Genomic DNA, 23096 nt, shown 5'->3' on the forward strand with positions numbered 1-23096 from the left:
ACTACTAAAAAGGACATAAGTTTACATGATAATTACATATAAGATATATTTCATAATATATGCTTATTTGAAGTAATAAATTTGTTAATAATATATATTTTGGCAACATAATAAATAAGACATAAATAATATAAATAAAAAAATTAAAGCGTATATATATTAATAAAATAAGTAAATATGTTTTTTGTAAAATAATTTATTTTGCCAACAAAAAATATGATTAATTATTTCAGAAAATATGATTAACAAAAAATATGTTTGCAGAAGTAGGATCCGCGGACACCAAGTAAATAATATATTTTGCGAAGCACCGACAGTGAAGGCTGTAGGATGGAGCTAGGTAGAGTAAAGGAGGAAGGAAATAATTGATGCCTGCTTTTATGTAATATTCCCTGAGCCCACCAACGATCAATTATTAAAGCAGCTCAAAAGCAGCTCTTCTGTCCCTTATCCGAAACCAAGGTTTTGGAGGGCCAAAACCATGGGTTCAAATTTTTGAGGGGTGTTTGGTAAATTTTTTTCCAAACCATGGTTTGGAGAGAGAGCCAAACACCTCCTTCGTGGCTGAGTAATCAATTCATAATAAGCTGAGAAAAGAAAAATAATCAATTCTTTCTTTCATAACAAAAATATAATACCTCCTATCCTTAAAATATGAACTAATTAATTAATTTAAATAGATTTAAAAATTTTATTAAATTAGTTATTTATAATAAATAGGTGATACTTTTTTTAAAAATATACTTGTGCGCATTAATTTAGAATTATCATTTGATGAAACATTTAATATATGCGATTATTACAAAAATTACTTTAAAAAATAAATAAATATAATAGATAAAATAAATTAAAATATTATATTTATAAATAAATTAAAAATCAAACTGATTCTTATATTAAATAATAATCAATTTCTTTTCTTCCCGAGTCCTCTTTTTTGTAAGGAGAAAAAAGCCACTGCCCACTGAGGCCTGGGTCAGAACTCAGAAGAGACTAGTCCTTAGACTAGTCTTTATAACGCGACGAGTAAGGTTATTAAAAAAAAAAAAAAAAGTACCCTGCATTTAGTCTCCAGGATTGCCCAAAATGAAACCCATGATTTTTGTTACCATTTTACCCTTCGTTTTTTTTTCCCATTTAATGCACCAAAACACATGATCAAGATGACATTCAAACCAAAAATGCAAAAAAAAAAAAAAAAAAATTATGAGTAAAATTGTTTCTAACATCGCATTATTTCATGGCGACAAAAAAATATATCCACAAAATTTCTAATTACTTTATCAAAATTAGCCCATTCAAAATTGAGTTGCCATTTCCATGATTTTTAAATAATACATCCCACCATAAATTTTATCATCATACTAATAATCAACTCGTATTATAAATACCAGTTGATGATTCTATATTTTCATTCACGCAGTTTATGAAGACTTGAATTATTTTAAGTTATGATATAATATTCAAGACCAGATTAACTGGGAATATAAAATACATAGTAACTGGAGAAAACTTTTCGTTGCCTGCTGGCTGATGCCAGAAGAACGCAGACTAATTAAACAAACAGAAGCTTTGAACATTAACATTACGCCCTGGGAAAAATTGAACTGAGAGCAATGCATCACCAAGGACCTCGCAAAACCTCTTTATTCTGAGGCCTATCCTGTATTTGCCTCTACAAGAGCAACTACCTCCATTGTTGGTTGAAACACCAACCATAATACAGCACAAAATACACCGAGAGCTGGTCAAATCACACTCCTTTTTGCTCAAGCGTCATCGAGGGCAAGCACTCCGGGGAGTGATTTCCCCTCAAGAAGTTCTAAGCTTGCACCACCACCAGTGGAAATGTGGCTCATCTTGTCAGCCAGACCGGCCTTCTCTACCGCCGCAACTGAGTCGCCTCCTCCGATGATGGTTGTTACACCCTTGCCAGTCAGCTCAGCCAATTTCTTGGCTACGGCCTGCGCAGAAGAGAATAGCCTTCAGTGCTTGTTTATTTGACCTTATTTCAAGCAGCCTGACTTCCTAGTTTATTGTTGGCTTGGCCCATCTAGTTTGGTCCGCCAAATATCAAATATTAAAATATCAACCTAGCAAACTTTAGAGTTTGTCTCAAATGTTCCTCGTGATGTACAGGTGACCAGACAAGCAAGTTTTGAAGGAATCAAGTTCACAAACACGGAAAAAATAGAGTGAAAGTATGTAAAGCAATGTTAAGGTCAGTAGCTAGGCTTAAATGAAATTCAACTGAATCAGTAAAACAAGATGTGGGAATGAACGTTGCAGAGTGAGGTGTCCAATATAAAAAATATAGTTGACCCTGGAATAAGTTTTTAGAAGTTAGGACGACAGGGGAAGGAAGAAATCCAAAGAAAATGAAAGAGAAATAAAGGAATGGATGACTGGGTGATAACTTTCCTTCCCCTTGCGTGGAGAGATTTCAAAATGTCCCTCAAACCGGGGGGAAGTATAAAAAGATGGACTGTGGAGTATTTTGGAATGTTTTCACTGAAAATTGTTCATTGTTCTCCTCCCCTTCTTTATCAATAACTCAAACACGATAGAAGTTTCAATGAACCCCCCCCCCCCCCAAACCATACCCTAAATGTGCAGTATCCATACCTCTGTTCCTTTTGCAAACTTCTCAAACTCAAAAACACCCATAGGTCCATTCCAGATGATGGTCTGCGTCTTATCCAGAGTCTCACTAAATGTTTTGATAGAATCAGGTCCAATATCCAATCCCATCCATCCATCTGGGATGCCTGATGCTGGGACAACCTGCATGCATACAAACAAAACTTCGGTATTTAAGCACCACTTTGACCAAATTTAGATAATTTAGATAATACAAATTCCAAAAAGAAGCTGACAATGCAGTTGAAGAGTTCCTAAAGGCGGTGTCTTGCTAAGGTTTCCAAGAATGATTTACAAGACACCAACTCCCATTATCATTGTGTTTCAAAACAGAAGATTCATCCATAATTTCATTACTTCAGACAATGTAGCTATCAAAGCGGTGCAGATGATTGTACAAATATAGTGTCAGTTCATACATAAAGTTTATAAATGTAGTGTTTTGCAAGCGTGCAAGGACATGGTTGCGGTTGGATAAAAGCACAAGTACCTTGCTGTTAGCATCAGCAGCAAACTTGTCAGCTACGACCACATCAGTTGGAAGCAATAGAGAGACACCTTTAGCCTTGGCCTTTTCAAGAAGTGAAGTTGCAAGATGAAGCTGTTCTTCCTCCACAAGAGATGATCCAACTGAATGACCCTGGGCCTTGTAAAATGTGAAGATCATTCCTCCACCGAGCAAGAGAATTTGAACCTTCTCCAACAAGGATTCAATAACAGTAATCTTGGTAGACACCTTTGACCCACCCACGATAGCTGCAAATGGCTTCTTGGGGTTGGCCACAGCTCCAACTAGATAATCAAGTTCCTGAAATAATTAAATACGTTACAAATCAATTCAACCATAACTTGCCCAGCAGATGATGCTATTAATAGTCACTGCATAACATTTACATACCTTCTGCATAAGAAATCCAGCAACAGAGGGCTTCAAGTATTTAGCAACTCCTTCTGTAGATGCATGAGCTCTGTGGGCAGTGCCAAATGCATCGTTTACATAGAGATCAGCAAGAGAAGCTAACTTCTTTGCAAACTCAGGATCATTCTTCTCTTCCTCCTTGTAGAACCTTACATTCTCAAGAAGCAAGACACCACCTTCTGGAAGTTGAGCAGCCAATTTTTCCACTTCCTCCCCAATGCAGTCATTTGCCATTTTAACCTATTACAAAGAGAAACGGACAGGATCATTATAAAGGATGCCCGGATAATAAGATTACTACTATATTTATAGAAAAGAAAGAAAATCCAAAAACTAATGGAGCGGTGAAGAAGGCACACCTCAACTCCGAGCAGTTCAGAAAGCCTAGGTACAAGAGGCTTCAAACTGTATTTAGGTGTCACACCCTTGGGACGTCCCTGGATACAGAATTTGCATGGCAAAATCATTTCACGAGTTACAAATGAAGCAGCAATTCAGGGAGATCACCGTATACCATATTCGTGGAAGTAAAAATAGTTGGCGGTTAATATCACATTAATAATTAAGAAATATTAAAAAAAGGCAAGAAATAGAATAGAATAGAGATCACGTAAGCCTACATGGCATAGATACTAATGTAAATAAGAATTTAACATGGCCATTTTCTCGTGTTTTACTTTCAGTCCAAACCCAATATTGCAAAAGCTCATGCATGTTGCACCCTCAACCCTGCATTCAGTTGACACTTACTAGAACGATGACAATTACCACAAAACACACTATCAAGTTCTCTATGCACTCGTAGATCTCAGATTATATAGATCAAGTACTGCTGAGAGATTAAAGGGAAAACGGGCTGAGGATTCATCAAGCGATACAAGAAAGCAATCTCATATGAATCACTACAAGCAGAAAAATATCATGGGGATCGCAACCACCGAAACAGAAGTCGAATTAGAAAAAATGATCGAAAATAGTGATAGCACATAAGCGGAAATATAAATCAAAATCTTTATACATCAAAAGAAAGAATCACAGGCATAGATACCCACAACAATCTAAGAATCTGACGAAAAAACTGATGAATGTCGAAGCATACCAGGTGACTGGAAAGGATGACCTTGGCGCCATAACCCATCAAGTACTTAATAGTGGGCACAGCAGCACGAACTCTGGTGTCATCGGTGATGTTGGAGTTATCATCCAGAGGCACGTTCAGATCCACTCTCACAAATACCTTCTTGCCCTTCAAATCAGCCTCCTTCAAGGTGCTCACGCTCCTCTTGGTCGCCATTGAAATACCTTCAAATCGAAAACCCAAAAGCCATACCGATCAGAGATTAAAAAAAAAAACACAAAACCTGTCCCTAAATATCAGATTTAGAATAGAGAAACTTACGGAACAAATGCAGAACAGAAATGAAGAAGTGAAGTTTTCAGAGTGAGAGATCAAGCAAAAACAAGAAGGTTAGGGAAAGTTCCAGAATATTTATAGACAGAAGACAAAGCGTAATTAGCGTGAAGGGTGCGAAAAGGAGGAGAGCTGAGCCAGACACGTGAGTGACTCTTCAACGTTCGCGAACCACGAGCCGATTCCAGAGCGCACCAACTCAACTCGGTGGGCGCAAACAAATCAGGGGACCAAACTGAAGCCAAAAAGTTTCCCTGGTATTGAGGGGGAATAGAATTTAACGATGAAATTTTTTTATTATTTTTTGAAATCAAAAGGAATTAACAATTACTTTGAAAATTATCTTATTTTTTTATTACATGCATGTCATAGTTTCCAATTATCCATCAGTACTTTGTAATAATAAAAATTAGTATCTCAATCGATAAATTACCAAATGTATAATTATTTTTTTCTTCGAGTTATTAGAATAAAATAAATATTCATTATGTCCTTGTTAAATAACTTAAAGAAAAAGTGTATATAAACACTATCTAGTGAATTTTCTATTCAAATAACACTTTGGCGTGATAAAAGTGCTAGACAACATTAAAAATAAAAAAATAAAAAGAAATTAGTGTATTTATAAAAATTGTAAGAAGTTATATTAATCTGAATGTACACAGACACAGGCACAATTTGAAGCAGAAGCAAGATTAAGCCCTCATGTGCAATTCTATCAAATTTTATTCCATTTCGATTCAATAAGAATGTTGGTTTCCATTGAAAAATTATTAGAATATTTGTTATTATAATTTTACGTTGCTTTTATATAATGAGGTCAGTTATCTTTTTATTATGTGTTTTTGATGAATCTTTTTATAATTTGTTGTAATTCAAAATAACCAAACTACTCTTTTTATTTTGGTCTTTGAAATTAAGGCTAGTTTTTATTCGGAAACTTACTTTATTTTGATTCGCCTAAAGATTTTTTTGTTCTTGAAACAAGATTTTAAGAACCAAAATCAAAATCAAGTCAAAATTTTAAAAGATAAAAATATTATTAAGATTATGAAGAGGAATTATTGAGGTTCCCAAAAAGAGTATAATAACCCTACAAATTTTTAACGACAAACAAGCGTCATGTGTCTTATTATTATTTCAAAAACATTGAAACTTGTTATTCACTTGTTATGAGGTTTTTAGTAATTTAATTTTTTTTGGGATCGCATAGTGATTCTCCTTAGATTTTTATTTAATTGAAAATTTTAAATATTATATAAAATATATGAGTGTTTTACCTATCTATATCTGTTTGAAATAACTTCTAAATAGCTTTTCAACTATAATTTACAAAATATAAAATAAGCATGTAAAAGAAGTTTTATCTCGATTTACATGAAACATGGTTATAACTATTTTTGAACATGGTGTTTGGTAACCCTCATGGTTGCTTAAAAAAGATACTTTTATGTAAGTTGAGAAATTCTCATCACATATTTATCTGGAACCCATAAAATCATTTTTCAAAAAGTATTCCAAATACCTCCTCAAAAGATTTTCAACTTAAAAAAGCTGGCAGAAAGAAGAAGAAGAAGAAGCAGCTAAAGTCCAACTATCCATATGATCTCATCATGCATGCCCGCGCGAATGAGTTTTTCTAAAATAAAAGAAAAGGTGAAGTAGATCAATTCAAAATGTTTATAGAAATATTTATAGAAAATTTATTAATAAAATAATCACATTGGTATTAAGATTTGACCTTATAATTTCATTATTTTCAGTTCACTTTTTTATTAGTTGGATTAATTTTTGTTAGTAGGCTTGTTAGAGAAATAAGAATCCACAAAGAAACAATAAATTAAACCGGATCGAATGGGACCCGCAGATGATGGAAAAAGAGGATATTAGTCATATTACAAAGAATATTCGTAACGGGTATGAGACCTGTTTCAAACTTTCAATAGTATTAAAATAGGAAAGAAACTCACATAATGGATGGCTTTGAATTTTTTTTCAATGTGTTTTTTGGCCAAAAAAAATATTTTTCAATTTGTGAATGTTCTAGAATAAGAATGAGATGAAAAATAAATTAAAAAAATAAATATTATAAAATATATCTCGTTTATAGGTGAAAGAATTTATTTTCAGGTATTAAGAGTCGATGAGATTTTATTTTGGGTGGCATTTTTTCACTCACTAAGAGTTAATAACATTATCTGCACATAACTTAGAATTCAGAGAGCTATATATAATGTAGAAAAAATAATAATAAACCGCATGATTGCTGCCTTATGTCAAAAATAATAGCTATAAATAATAGAAAATACAAAAAAAAATCCTGGAGTCTCAAAAATTCAAATTAATGTTATTCATAAGTTATCTGATTTTTAATAAATAAATTTGTTTTATACACACACACACACACACTTTTCCATTAAAAAAATATTTACAAAAGTCAAAGGAAATCAAACAGCCAGGGGATTAGGTTTTTGCTAGTGGCTCACTTTATTCGGGTTCCAAGGAAAACACGTCGATGTGATTATTATACTCAAATTTTTTCTTTATTTGGATGCCATTTCAAATCTTCAATTTTTTTTTTAAGTTCACTCTTCACAAAGACATATATTTTAATTATGACTAAGTTTGACTGCACTTTTTGAGTAGATTCTTTTAAAGTACAATAAATTATTTCAAATTAAATTATGAAGTTTTGCAATTAAATTGAATTTTTGCAACTACGTAGTGGGAGTACATGCTAGGAACAGAGTGATATGCTTGAAAAAAAAAAAAAAGCCCATGATTATGTATCCAACAAATTCCTTTTTGCCAATATATAGATCATATTTATCCCCTCTATATTTATTTTCTTAAAAAATATTAAATCCTGTTTTTTTTGTGATTATAGAATATTTAAATTACTTAATCAGTTTTTGGTTAAAAAAATTAATCCGAAATTTACCTAAGTTGTTGGTTGGAGAAGCAAATTTTTGACGAAGAAACGATGATCCTGGCAGAACTACAACTTGGAGCGCCTGAACACAATGCAAATAAGCTATGTTCATTGGTAGAAGTGAATAACACAATGTCAAGTCTTTCGCCGAAAAATAAAAAACATCAAGTTAAAAAGATGCTAACATTTTTATTAAATAATGCTTAAATTACATTTGCATTGTAAAACATCTATACTCTCCTACAAGTGGGAGGTTGAAAATTCAATACCGCTTATAATCTGTCTATCTGCTTTTGTAATTCAAAAGAAGAAGAGAAAAGGAGGGCACACAAATGATGGAGAGGGAGCAAACTTGCCATCCTGTGCACCAGCTGGACCACAGATCTTGGTTTTTGTATTTGGACACAGCTGGGGACGCAGTTTTGTGGCTTAGAAGCATGGAAGGGGTAAAATCAAATCACAGACACATGAAAGGTTTATATCTATGACAGGGATTGTGAGTTTTTGTGTGGCTGAGAGAGATAGTGGCTCCCATCTCTTCAAGTATTCGATCAGATTTTTTTCTCCTCCAACACTGGATTCTCACACGTAGCATTGGCTTTTAATAATTTAATTTGATTGATTCTTCTATCATCATACAATCCTGCATTTACAAAATAAAATACAATATTTACCTTCACCTTTTGATATGTTCCTTTATTTCTTTCGAATTATATAAATATACAAGAAACTGCACTTTCCACTGACTCTCAGCATGATAACTCGAATAGAGTCCCATGCAACATTGGATAAACATGGTCTTCCCGATGTAAGACAAATTTGGTCAGTCATAAATAGAGAGACATGATCATATTAGATGTAATGGAAATCTCGCTGAAAAATGTCTTCACATGGCTATATATTTATCAACAATTGCTTAAGTTTGTATATTTTCAAGAGATTGTATCCATCTATCTATCTCGGAAAGCAGTCAATCACACTTGTCCGGCCTCATGCTAGATTCGAATCAAAATCCAAGCAACAGTTGCTTAATATTCAGAGTGACATGGAATGAAAACTAGATGCAAGAAACTTGAGGTAGGCAACTCATCAATTTATTTGAATCTTCTATGGCTCTCCGCCTGGGTTACAGTTAAATTAACGCAACTTGTGCTGGAAGCAAAGAACTCAAGAAGCATAACATTATACAATTTACACAAGGCAACCGGGCAGGATCCTACAATATAATGCTCTATTACAAGCCTCTGTAAGAACAATGACATGAAGATGGGTTGGGAAAACTTTCGAAACTGAAAATTGTCTTACGCAGCAACTGGTGTGCCGGCTTCATCAAGAGCTAGGACACCAGGAAGCTCTTTGCCTTCCAACAACTCCAAACTGGCACCTCCACCAGTAGAAATGTGGCTCATCACGCTGGCAACTCCAACTTTCTCAACGGCTGCAACAGAATCTCCTCCTCCAATGATGGTTGTCACTCCCTTTCCACTGAGGTCTGCTAGCTTCTTAGCAATGGCCTGTAAGATGGGGCACCAAATAAAATAATGAGATATTGCAGTAACTGCAGTTGCAATCTGAATCTTCACTTTAGGAAGATTAAGTGCCATGCTTATAACACACGAAGTGGGTTTTAGGGCAGACATCTTCCTGAAACTCTATTCTACGAAGTTGAGTGGGGACAATGACTGACATTGAACCAGGTTGCATCTGAACTCTTAGATTTTAGAACATGTATGTAAATTTGACAGCAAGCAGACAAAAGCATTAGAGTATAAACTGAACTCCTTGTGCAAGTATCCTTGCATACCTCTGTGCCAACAGCAAACTTGTCAAACTCAAACACTCCCATGGGACCATTCCATATGATGGTTTTGGTAGTGTCCAAAGCTTCGTTGAATGATTTAATCGAGTCTGGTCCAATATCCAATCCCATCCAGCCATCAGGGATAGCAGATGCTGGCACAATCTGCAATGATACAAGAATGGAAATGATTATCCAAAAGCTTTGGATCAGAAGATTTTGATAGTAGACGACAAACGTCTGTAACTAATGATGGCAATGATCGCCTATAGGACTGAGGAAAATAGCATCTATATTAGTGAGCTTAGAAAACAAACCTTGCTGTTTGCATCAGGAGCAAATTTGTCTGCAATCACCACATCACTGGGTAACAAGAGATTCACACCCTTTGCCTTCGCTTTGGCGAGGAGTGACGTAGCAAGATCCAATTTATCTTCCTCTACAAGGGATGCACCGACTGAGAGACCCTGTGCCTTGTAAAATGTGAAGATCATACCTCCACCAAGAAGCAGTATGTCACATTTTTCTAAAAGCGATTCAATAACTCCAATTTTGGATGAGACCTTTGAACCACCCACAATGGCAGCAAATGGCCTTTTGGGGCTTGATACTGCCCCAACAAGGTAGTCCAGTTCCTGAAACATGACAAGATACAATAAGGTTCGGCTTCATATCAAACCCACACATGATAATCCTCATTCATATTTTTTTTTTTTTGGCTGATCTTTATTGATACTTTTTGACTTGAATTCTAGAAGAAGAGAGAGAAAAACCCACCTTTTGCAAAAGGAAACCAGCAACAGAAGGCTTCAAGTATTTAGTGACCCCCTCGGTTGATGCATGTGCTCTATGTGCAGTACCAAATGCATCATTAACATAAAGATCAGCCAAAGAGGCAAGTTTCTTTGCAAATTCTGGCTCATTTTTCTCTTCCTCCTTGTAGAACCTCACATTTTCTAGCAGAAGAACGCCTCCTTCAGGAAGGGAGGCCACTAACTTTTCTACCTCAGGGCCAATACAGTCATCAGCCTTGACAACCTGTAATAGGAAAGGACCAAAAAAATATTTCAGAAATCAACTAAGAATACAATATTTAGAAATTGATCTCTTCCTTGTCCCTTCTCAGCTTCTCCATAGGACATGAGCATACCTGAATGCCAAGGAGTTCTGAGAGACGGGGAACAAGAGGCGCCAAGCTGAACTTGGGAGTGACACCTTTTGGACGTCCCTGAAATTTCATTCCAAAAGATCACAATGATTTAAGTTACACGTTGAAACCACAGATTGCCAAGAAAATAAACAGGGGAGGGGGGACAAAAAAAGCAGCAGTGATTCTGCAGATCAACACACTAAAGTAATAAGCGCACACCAATATTAAAAAACCATTTAATCTAAATAATTTAACTTTTATATCCCCAGGTCTACTACCAATGTCATCAACAATATAATAAAGTTCTTATGTCAACTGAAAAGGCTTGGGTTCATCACAGGTGGAAATGAGCAGTTTTAGTATTATCACATCATCCAAGACTAGGAACAGCAACTTTGTGACTTCCAGACAATAACATTGTCTTTCTTTGGTCCTTTCAGTATCTATCCACTAGTTTACGCTTTGATTTACACTAGTACAACTACACACTTAAGCAAAAGAAAAATCTGAAAGGGTTCTTAAAGAGAAGGGTTTCGGGTGCCGGAGCACTGCAAAATTCAGAGAAACGCATTCGGGAAAAAATTAGAGACACAAAAAGTGATTAAACAGTCTACTAAATTCCCATTAAATGCATACCAGATGGCTGGAAAGAAGGACTTTAGCTCCCTTCTGAATCAAATGCTTGATCGTGGGAATCGCAGCGCGAATCCTGGTGTCATCAGTGATGTTCTGATTGTCGTCCAAAGGCACATTCAAATCAGCCCTCACAAACACCTTCTTACCCTTCAAGTCAGCCTCAGTCAAATCACCAACACTCTTCTTCGCCATCGACACCACCCCTCTCACTCCCTTCCCAGATGCACCCATTGATCGAACTCTTGAAGCCACATGGAAAGCAAACAGTGGGTCGGCAGCGGAGAATCCGAGGCGGCGAAGATTGCCGGCGCGGAGGCGCAAGGAGGAGGAGGAAGAGGGTGAGATGTGAAGTGATGAGCGAACGGTGGAGGAGCTGGAGGTTGATGAATTGGTGGATGGGAGGAGAGAGAGGGTAGATAGAGCGTTAGCTGAGGCCATTGGTGAAGCTTGTGGTCTTGTGGAGAGACTCGGAGAGAGGAGAGAGAAGGAGGAGGCTTATGTGGATGGGAAAAACAGTGTACAAAGGACAGACAGAGAAGAAGCGAAAGGGAAGAAAGGAATAGGAAGAAGATGTGGACGTAGAACACAAGGGAACGATTGGGTGTATTTGGGATTTCCAAGATTACTCTTATCGCTGAGGAGAGGTTCATGACGTTCCATTCTTTCACAGGTTATCAAGCCCGTGTTTCGCTTCACTTTCTCTCTACTAAGCCTGCTTTGTTCTCTTTTTCCACCCCATTTTAATAATGTACATATAAATTAAGGAAATTTTGAATAAAATACCATCAAAAATTCGAAACCCTATCATTACCCTTAGTATGATAAATGCCAATCCAAATATAGGTACCAAAGTGGGATTTACAAATATTGTCAAATGACTTTTATATCTGTGAGTTTCTTTTAAATGCCGACTCAGCCAAAACTCTAGGATCAACAACTATGATAATTTGGGGTAAAGTTGATCAAGATGGAATTTGATCACACCATCCCTTGCATCTCAAAAATTATAGTTAAAATAAAATATAGTAAATAAATAGTATTACATGAAAATTGAAGAAATTATTTTTAATAAGGTTATAATAATCTGGAGAATATTTTGAGAATTTGAATCTTCTATCATTGTGAAAAATTGAAAAAATAAAATGGAACAGAATATGCATTATATATAAGGCATTTGTGATCTTTATTCTGATTTTGAGAGCAGTAATAAGAGATCTAAATACTCCCTCCGATCCTAAATATAAATAAGATTTATATTTAGGACCGAAAGAGTATTATTTATATTGTTGTCTAACCTGAGAGACATAGATGAGGAAGTTAAGGAGATAAGCTTAAACTTTATTCTGATGGACTGAAGTCCCACACCGCTTGGTTTTTCATACTCTATAACATTTATAATAGAAAGAGTCAACCACTAGACCAGCAATGCGGATCTCAGTAAGGTTAAATGATCTGCCTTTGAATTCGGAGTTTGAGTTCATCGGGCAACCAGATTTATGGGCTCCTCAAGGTGGTGACCTTGGTGCATAAAGGCCTCGTACTGAGGTCTCCCGCTCTGGATGATGAAAGGGCAGTAGGAGGTCCCCGCTATCTTTTTCCTTCCACTTCTGCATTTTTCCTTTTTTGCCTGCTTCTGATTATTACCAAGTTGAGAAGGGAGCCTATAATTCTTGACATCCCGTGTTACGTTCATGAATACTCCATTTTCTCCTTTTCCTTGTCCAGTGAATCAAAAATATGACGTCCCACGCCCCTACTATACAGGCTATGGGAAAAATACTTGGGATCTTGGGCGTTTGCGTTATTCCCTTTGAAAACATTAATAAATCGATCAAACTAAAGCCAGACGACCGCTTTTATTTCTTCTATCCTCGTTTATTCTCTCTCATAATTGGTTTCTTCTCTGGCTCACCATAAATCTGAAATTGGCGTTTGAAAATAATCTGATTCGTTGTTCTCAGATGGCATGATCTTCAAGACCTTCTAGTATTTTATTTTAGACCCTCAATGTGAATTTTCATTTGATGCTTTAGCAGGCTTCTCAATAATACAAGCACTGAAGATTATTCATTTGAGCTAGCTGATCTTTTTTGGAACATAAACTGAGAAACTTCATCGGATAAAAATGAGTTACAAAACAGACGAAGAATTTTCTAAAATCCTATCATCATCCTACATCTAACTACAACAAGATCAAGGTAATTAAATATATAAAAAATGGTATCCAAATCATGAGTAATGTTGGCTACAGAGTTACCATCAACATTGGCCCTATATACATAATTTACAGGCATTTGCCGCTCTCTCTGTTAATAACTTCCCAAACATATCTTCAAAAGGATGATTTCTGTAAGTCCCTTGTGACGATGTTTATGGCTTCAACACAATCACGATATACCTCTACAAAACGCAAAACCTTTGTACCAGCAGATCTCAAGCCCCTTTATGATTCCAAGAAGTTGTGAAATGGCTGGCAAATAAACTCCCAACTTACAACAAAAACCCATGATCCCATCTTCTTTATAATCCTTCGTGATTCCCCCACAATCACCTTCCCCATTAATTAGAATCGATCCATCAATATCTAATCTCACACATCTTTCTCTTAAGGGCTTCCATTTGAATAAGCTACTGCTATCCTTCTTACAAGAATCCCTGATAAAGTTTGATAAGATCAAAAGATAAAAATGAATCAGCATTCAATTTTTGGGAGAAAAATTAGCAGCCTCTAGATATACGAGAATAAATTAAAGTGGATGTAAATTTAGTCCTTATCTTATTTGAACATTGCATGAGAACAAAGGCAATTACAAGGTTTAACGACAGTGTTCAGTGGTGTGTATTTGTGAAGATGGTCTCATTTACACGATGAAGCTAAGAATCAAGAAAATAATGTGTTACCTTGCTTGAGGCAATAATTATTATAATAGTGTTGAACATTTTGAAGATGGGATAATTGAAGAGATACAATACTTTCTTACAACTTAAAAACGTATATGAAGTCAAACTTTCTACTTTAGCCATGTGATACTGTTCTGCGCCTTAAAACATTAGACGAATACAAGTTTAATTATGTAGAGGAATGAGCAAATCATATATAATTTGTTGATTAAGCAACATCAACACTACCTTCATTACCTACTTCTAGTTTTTTTCATAAAGCATTGAGGCTAGATGTAACGGTACGGTCCTATTTGATTGGTTGATATGAACTACAAGTTATTGTCCGGAAACACATCGTAATTGTCGTGTAGTTCATGACAATAACATAATTTTATAAAATGGATTAGTACTTTGCGCTTCTTTGTCATTTTCAACTTGCCAGGCTTTATCAATATGACAAGCTCACAACTCCCTCCAGTTCCCATTCATTCCAATAAACAAATATCAAGACGATCATGATACAAAGTACCACATCGGAAACTTATTTACCATACAAAGACCATATAATATCGAAATCAATCCTGATAAATTAGCTGCGTGGATCGTTGGCCGTGTTAATGGGTTCACTTGTCTTCATCACAGAGCTGGTCATTCGAGTTCCGTCGGGCATGGGCTATGCTCAGATTTACATGGGCTCAAGTACTTGCTGAGGCTGATGCATGCGATGCAGAGCGGCCTCTAGCTCTGCGTAAGAGGGAGGCACAGTGGGCAAGCTTGATCCACACCTTTTTTTTTTTTTCCCTAATTCTGAGAAAACTCGATGCGGACATTATTGAAAGTTGAAACATTTAGCGTTTGAATGTATCCCAAAAACATTTAAGTTTTCATAGATCCCAATAAAAAAAAACAATTGAACTTGAATTGATTAACCGATAAAAGCGTAGTCAAATTCGCAAATGAATTTATATATACACGAGAACTAGAGCTCAAATATACACACACACAAAAAGGAATGAAAGCATACCTAGGAGAATAGTCTTGAGGGTAGGATGCTGGTCATTCTGGAAGCAGAGGAATATTACAACCTTCAACGCCGGTGCTTTAGATGAGAACACGCCGGCCGTTGTGAGGACAATTTGGGATTATGCAAAGGAAAGTCCAGATTCCGGATGTGGGGGTGCGGCGTTAGAGGCGGAGAGTTGGGATGCGAAGGAACTTGCATGGTGGTTGCCGGAAGGTAAGGGTGGAAACAGGCCAGGCTAGGCCAGGCTTTGCTCTTAACAGGCCAGGCCTGTTTTGGAGCCTATTGGCCTGAGCCTGGCCTGTGGCCTGTTACAGGCTTACTTTTCAGCCTGAGCCTGGCCTGTATAAAGACCTGGCCTGGTCTGAAACCTGTTAAAAGGCCTGTATTTTTAAAAAATTCAAATTATAATAATTAACTTTTTTAAAAAAGCTAAGATAAAAAAACGTACATAATAATTTAATTTTTAGTCTTGTCTTTTATTTAAATTTTAGTATCATAAGTACTATTTTAAATCTTAATTATAATTTATAAGAATATTATTGGAAACTAATTGTAATTATATGTTAAAATTTGAAATAAGACTACGTTTAAGTACACACAAAAAATTAAAATTAAGACAAATAAATAAAGAGGAAAAAAAATACTAATTTTATAATGAATAAAGAGGGTATCATACTTAAATTAACATAATACGTAAGTTAGTTAATTTATCATTCTTGGAACAAAATTTTTCTTTCCTATTTTCTTTATATTTTTAAGATTTAAAAATCACATTATTTATTAATATTATTATTTTAAATTATATTTTTATCTTCACTTGTCATCTAAACTTCAAAATCTAAGAAAAGATTAAGCTATTAACTATATATTAAAATTAAAAAATAAATTAAAAGAGTACATTAACAATAATAGCATTAATTAACTTTTTCATATATTATGATTATAAATTTCTGACAAGCCCAGGCCAGCCTAACAGGCTTTTTAAAAAGCCTAAACCTGGCCTGTTTAACTAAACAGGCTTTCAAACAGGTCTGAACCTATTTTTTTTGGGAAACAGGCCAGGCCAGGCCATAGGCCCCTGACAGGCCGCCTGGCCTGTTTCCACCCCTACCGGAAGGTGACTGTAGAGGTTGATTCGGAGGTCCTGGTGAAGAGACTGAGGGGGGAGGAGGAGGAAGACGAAGTGATGTTCGCCAGCGCCAACCACTCTCGCACAACGGCGGAAGAAGCGACGGCGAGGAGGCGGCTTAGCAGTTTGAGGAATTATATGTGTGGTCATCAGATGTACTGGAATCCAATATTGGCCAATTGGGACTTTGGGTGTTTGGGCCCTTTTTTTAATTTTCAGACTAACGAATAAATCTGGGCTCTGGTCCTCTTGTTAGCCCACAGACGCGGGGGAGGTGGCTAAAGGATAAATTGAAGCGATCCATTTCACGGAGAAAACAAAATAGGTGTTTTGTTCTATCTTAACTAGATATTCTCATGTTCTCTTACTCCTCACGGATCTCTGCCTGGTACCCAGCTCAAAGGCTGAGCAAACTGTAAAATGTAGCCCATCATCCAATCCTATCTGATAAAAGTCCTAGTTATTTTAGGTTAAAATAATCCAGGTTGAGCAAGGAGGGCTTTCTTTGTCCAAATTTACAGCTTGAGTCTTAAAATTTTAAATATGACCATATGTCTTGAAAAAATAACCGTCCTTTAAGAATTAAACAACATTCATAATTTATTAAAAACAAGACAATAAAAAATTGTAATTAAAACATTAACGTGCAAATGATTTGCATCAATCTCCACAAAATTAAGAAAATGAAGAAACATAAAAGAAAAATACAAGCCATATTAACAGTTCAATTATATTATTAACTTATGGTTTAATATAATTTAGAAAAAATGGTAAAAAAAGAAGTTGAAAATTACTAAATCTCAAATCAAGTTTGGTAACAACACTTTATTTAATATTGACAACACTAAATTTGCAAATGTCAACAAATTTTTGTTGACATTCCTTATTTGATATTTAATTATTTTCAACTTCTTTTTTTATCAGTTTTTCTATAATTTATAGTGATGTGTATATCACATTCAAATTAGTATAATTAGTATAATTTCATGATATATGAATTAATATCAACCTGAAAAAGTTAAGAGACAACTATCGTACATAGCAAGGTAATTCAAAAAAAGTTAAAAACAGTGGTATATCTTAAAAAAAACTAACACTTTAAAAATGTAGAGTGTTTAGTATCACAAGAGAGTAATGTTCATTTTGGGTATTAAAATATAATATATTAATATTGCACTATATAATTCTGGCAAAAATATATATATTATAATATAAATAATCATATATATTTCAGGCAGGGCCAAATGGACAGAGCTATATGCCATGCCCATGCCCTAGTCTTACTTGTAATTAGCCCGACCCAAAAATACTTACTTTTTCTTCAGGCTGCTTATTTTGAGCTAAACTTGGTATTTTTTGGTTCAAGCAAGCACACTAGGTTATTAGACCTCATGAACACCCCTCCTAAGGACTACCAAAAGTTACAATTTTTTTTTAATGAGTTACACTTTGGTGGTGTCTAAAATTTTAATATGCTTTTTTTAAAACTTTTATTCCTTATTAATTATATATCTCTGCATTAGTTATTTTGCACACATTTTCTCTCGTATATTTTATCACTCATTCTCTCTCTTTTTCACTCACCCTCTTTGTAAATAATAGTATATTTGGAAAAAGTACATTTTATATTTATTGCCTTTATCAAATTTTAACCGTCTTCTTAACCTATGTAATTTGATTATTTGTAGCATAAAAAAAAAAAAAAAGATCAGGAGGGAGTATTGGCATTGTGGGACTACTGACATTGTTTTTTCAAGTATTATGACTCAATTCTTCAACTCTCACCACAATCATTGGTATTATGTAATAATATAATACTCCTCCGGTCCTTAATATAAGACCCATTTAACTAATTTGATTAGATTAAGGAAGTTAGGTAAATTAGTTAATTATAAAAAATGTGACATATTTTTCCTAAAACACCATAATCATTTTTCTTAATACCCCCTCTTCCTCTTTTACTTGATTATGGTTGAGGGAGTATTTATAGGGGTAATTTAGAGAAAACTGATAAATATGAGAAATGGGTCTTATATTTAGGACCAAAACCAACTCAATAATTGGGTCTTATATTAAGGACCGGAGGAGTATATAGCCATTTTTCCTAGATGCAAGTCCTCTCGTATCCTTGCAAGGAATGTCTCTTCTCATTTCAAAGAATAAGCTTCCCGCGCATCGTGTAGGAAAGGTGACTCTAGTTGTTACCTAAAAACGGTATGAAACATTTCATACGAGCTTGAGTCTTGGGCATGTAGCTGCATTATATACTTTTTGTAAGAGTTTTGATGATTTTGTAATACTTTCCAGCTCAATCTAGATTAGTCAAAATCCACTGCGACTTCCAGATAGTTAGTGGTTTGATACCAAAAAAGAAAAAGAAACCAAATACAAGAATACGTGCTTATGTTATTTCTTCTTAAAAACCATTGAACTTGGCCATTTTGTTCTCCCATATTAGCCCCATATTAGCTCTCAAATTTTAGAAACAAGCTTTTATTGATTGGTCAAAAGAGATGAAAACAAGCTTCTAGTTGAATCTGTTAAATGATTTGCATAGAAAAATCTTCAAAGAAGCCGGACTGGTTTAGCAGATGGAGTATATGTTATAGTGCAGACCACATTGCTTATATTGATGGCTATATTTCTTTCTTGATTGTATCTCTGTTTGTCGTTCTTTCACCAGCTTACATGATTAGAAAGTATCTTGTTATGTATTCTCTTTTGTTTGTTTCTATTTCTGGGCTATAATTCAGGGGCAAAAATCTACTTTGCTTCAATAGAAGAAAGAAAAGTAATCATATATGCCATTTAAAGCATCATCCAGCTTAAAGTTTTGGTATTGGATAAAACCTCAAGATTAATCTCATGGGATCCTTCATTTCTCTTGATACATGCAAAATATTTAATCTAATATTGTATTTCTATTGTAAATGACAATTAAAAAAAGTAATATTAAAGCTTAATAAAAAGTAAGTGTTTTAACAGACGATAGGCGTTAGTTAACTTAAAAAGTTTGTCCCACATCGATAGATAACTAAATGTGTCAGGACTTATATATGCCAAATAAAGCCAAGCATTCGACCAAGTTTGATAGACTGGTAGAAGATATATATAGAATAAAATAGTCGGTCGAACTTGGTCATTTTGCTCTTCCGTGAAAAATGTCGTCTTAGTATCATTTATTCTTTTAGTTTTTCAAAATTCAAATTACATGACGAATCTATTTTTTACAAGTTATTAATGATCCTTAATTAATTGTATCATTGGCATGCAGTAGAAACAAAATTGTATAACTCACAAATTACAAATAACACCACTCTTTTTTTGGGGGAATGTATGAGGTATTCATTTTGAGTTATTTTTGCAACAATGACTCATCTGATTATAAGATAAATCTGCACATTATTTTGAGAAAGCAAGTATAAAGGTCATAGGAGTAGCTAAAAAGTAGAGGGAATTAGAACTTCAATTTAGAAGGCAAAGGTGCAAACTGATAATTAAATGATTCATCATGGCCTTTTTAAGTATTTTGCCATATTGAAGGTTCAATACTACGATATTAGAACTAATTTTTCTGCTTAAGTAGCAACAACCAAGAAGTCAATAGCTTAAAAAAAACATACACATGTTTTTGTCAAAATGTTGAGGGTTGGGGCAATAAGAACCTGCACAAACATTTTTTCTCTTTTACATCTAGGACAACATTTCTGTTCCCACATGTATATCTTCTTCAAGTTGATAAGGTTGACTAACACAAAGCATTGTGAAAGTATCTAATCCATTATATTTCCATTGTAGATGTTAATACAAGAATTAATGTTTATACTCAATAAAAAGCAAGTGTTTTATTAGGCATCAATCATCAACTAACTTAAAAAGTTTGCCCCACATCGATGAAATGATGAAATGTATTACGACTTACATATGCTAAACGAGAACAAGCATTCGACCAAGTTTGATAGACTAGTGCATATAAAATAATTAGAATAAAATAGTCGGTCGAACTTGGTCATTTTACTTTATTAATCTATACGATGCTTTTCGGATTAATTAGTTTCATGTTACGTCAATTTGAAATTGCTCGATTTGTTCAATTATGTCCTTACCATAATGCAATAACCTTTTCTAGTCCAAATGCTATTTTGTTTTTGTATTTCTAATTTATCCACTGAGTTAGTTTGGATGGTCTTTTTACACCTAGTTTTTAGTGTAGCAACTTTATTTTAATTCATCATCTTTTTTTCAAGAATTTCACAACTGGACATTGGACCCATTTCATGGGAGTTGCTAGTGTATCAAGTGCTACTATACTACTATGCGTTGTTTATAGTACTATCATTCAAAATAATTTATCTAAAGATGGTGATGATGCAAACACAAAGAGTATTTTTTTCAGTGAAACAAAGGAAAAATTTTAGGAAGGGGGTCGGGCTTACCTATGATCCAAGGGTAGGGAAACTAACTCATGATCTACTGGGGCTTGTCCCTACGAGTACGGAAGCATGACAAGCAAGCCTTTTTTTATCTGACCCAATTGGTAGGAATCCCTTAGTTTCACTAAGCTGTGAACATGCCTCCCCTAGTGCCTCAACTAACTCTAGCATTGAACCCCCTCCATGTTGTGAAAATGTCCGACCCCTTTGCCATCTGAACCCAAAGACGAGGGGTAATATAGAGAGTATTTCAATATATCAAAGGAGTGAATTGTATGATGTTGATGGATAATAAAATGAGGAAGAAATCATCATGCTCATCAATCTAACTCTCGGCTAATGCGTCTCCAAACCACTAAATTTATTTTCTTTCTTCATCTTTATTTCATTATGGTGCTTGAACCAGGTGGAAGGCAAAACCAACCTTTAAAAGCATACTTTGATATTTGTTTTTGGTAAAATGATCAATAGTATTAAAATGAAATATTAGTACATAATATTACAGAGAAAAAGAAGACGACCAACAACTATTAATATATACATACTTTGATACCTGCAACTTGGCAGGTTCAATATAAGCTTCAACCATGAAAGTTCTCATATGAGATAGAACAAGGAAACTCATTATTCACGTTGAAGCAAATTAAAAGCGCTTCCACTATGAGAAGTAACACCAAAAACATCCATTTTTGTACAATGTGGAGTGATCATCAATTACCACAGAACATAGTGAACATATAGAAGGCTTTTCAATGTCAAATATGTAGAAGCATATGTTGCTCGCTTTTGGGAGAGCTACTCCTAATTAGACACGACAATGCTCGAATCTAACTTAGTCAGATAGCCATAGAGAAAAAAAAGAATTGACATGTTGTAGAAGAAGGCAGAGTAAGAAGAATATATATAAATCAGTATTCTTTACTTGCTCAAACATAGTGCTGTGCACTTAGACTCTACACCAAGTGAAACTTATCCATCAGATCTAAGTCTATCTAACTAACTTCTAACAATGCTAACTACTTATAACAGAAGCTAACTAACAAACGCAGGCAGCATACTACTAACACCCAGGATTTCTACATTAAACTTAACTTATCCATCGAGATCATGACGAGTTGCTGCAAAGCTAAGCGAACATTTAAGTATAAGCTTATTATTTTCTTTTGCTCTTAGTGCTGAGTGAGATGTCTTGAATCCTGTTTCTAAAATTAAAAGCTGTCTATCTTATATATGTGTATTCACAGTATAAATCATAACAAGAAGTATTACTAAAAGAATTGACCTTTAATATGTAGCTCATAGTGATTAAAAAGCTTTTCAAAACAAGAAAGGTAATTTACTGGTTTTTCTGATATGCTGTCTTGGTCTTATGTGGTGGAAAAGTAGTGAATACTCTAAATACCTATAGGCTGATATAACATGAGAATTTCAACTGAAGTCAAATCTTGAATGATTAATTAGAGAAAACATTCTGTTTGGTAATTGGTTTGGTGGGATGTATATATTTGTTGAGGTATTTTTACTGTTACTGAGTCAGCTAAAGACAAAAACATGTGGGGTTTAACTTGTAAGTGTGAAGGACCAGATCATGGCATGACAGCTTCCTTGGATGGATCATGACTTCAATCTTACTATTGCTGCTTGTCTTGTCTGTAAAGCTATGCAATGAGGATATGGTAATCAATTAACTTAATTTCTTTTTTTATATATATATATATATATATGTATATGCTTTTTCGTCTTTATAGGTGTCTTGCACTTGCATTTTTGGGAAAATTTTAACGGTTAAGATCAATAAAAGAAAAAAGGGTGATTTTATTAATAAACATATAAAGGGTGAAAGGATTTCATAATAGAATATTTCCCATAAGAAAAGGTCCACATTAATCCCTTCCTGTTCTTTAATGATTCCATAACTTTATACATGTATGGTAGATCTTTGTGTGGGTAATTGTTGCACGTCTTTAACTAGCTAGAAAACTGAATTTTAAATCCAAATATTTGGAGAAAGCAAAGATCAAAATCAATGGATTTAATTAATTCTAGAAGAACAACCGGCAAATTTAACTGAGCTCATAAAAAAATTTGGGTCTTGTCAAAAGTACATTAGTTAGGATCATATAGGAGATGTGACTTGCTAG

At 34.6% G+C, this 23096-nt stretch overlaps 2 protein-coding genes across 3 annotated transcripts; both read right to left on the bottom strand.

The window, feature by feature from the left end:
* Nucleotides 1–1398: 1398 nt before the first annotated feature.
* Nucleotides 1399–18293, bottom strand: LOC114758904 (phosphoglycerate kinase 3, cytosolic). 2 transcript variants are annotated; one of them, XM_028948011.1, is made up of 7 exons: nt 18289–18293; nt 4659–4861; nt 3919–3996; nt 3539–3799; nt 3131–3448; nt 2626–2784; nt 1399–1964 (listed from the first exon to the last, which is right to left on the bottom strand). In XM_028948011.1, exons 2-7 carry the CDS (start codon nt 4851–4853, stop codon nt 1770–1772), a joined length of 1206 nt encoding a protein of 401 aa, XP_028803844.1. In that variant the 5' UTR covers nt 4854–4861; nt 18289–18293; the 3' UTR covers nt 1399–1769. The 2 variants fall into 2 exon arrangements, with proteins under 2 accessions (XP_028803844.1, XP_028803843.1); XM_028948010.1 differs by lacking the exon at nt 18289–18293 and adding an exon at nt 4959–5060.
* Nucleotides 8972–12017, bottom strand: LOC114758903 (phosphoglycerate kinase, chloroplastic). The gene is made up of 6 exons (XM_028948009.1): nt 11487–12017; nt 10851–10928; nt 10478–10738; nt 10018–10335; nt 9707–9865; nt 8972–9416 (listed from the first exon to the last, which is right to left on the bottom strand). The coding sequence occupies exons 1-6, from the start codon at nt 11922–11924 to the stop codon at nt 9204–9206; spliced, it is 1467 nt and encodes a 488-aa protein (XP_028803842.1). The 5' UTR covers nt 11925–12017; the 3' UTR covers nt 8972–9203.
* Nucleotides 18294–23096: the final 4803 nt, after the last annotated feature.

Source organism: Neltuma alba, unplaced genomic scaffold, assembly GCF_004799145.2.
Source record: "Neltuma alba isolate B1F8T4 unplaced genomic scaffold, ASM479914v2 tig00010772_pilon, whole genome shotgun sequence".
NCBI lineage: Eukaryota > Viridiplantae > Streptophyta > Magnoliopsida > Fabales > Fabaceae > Neltuma > Neltuma alba.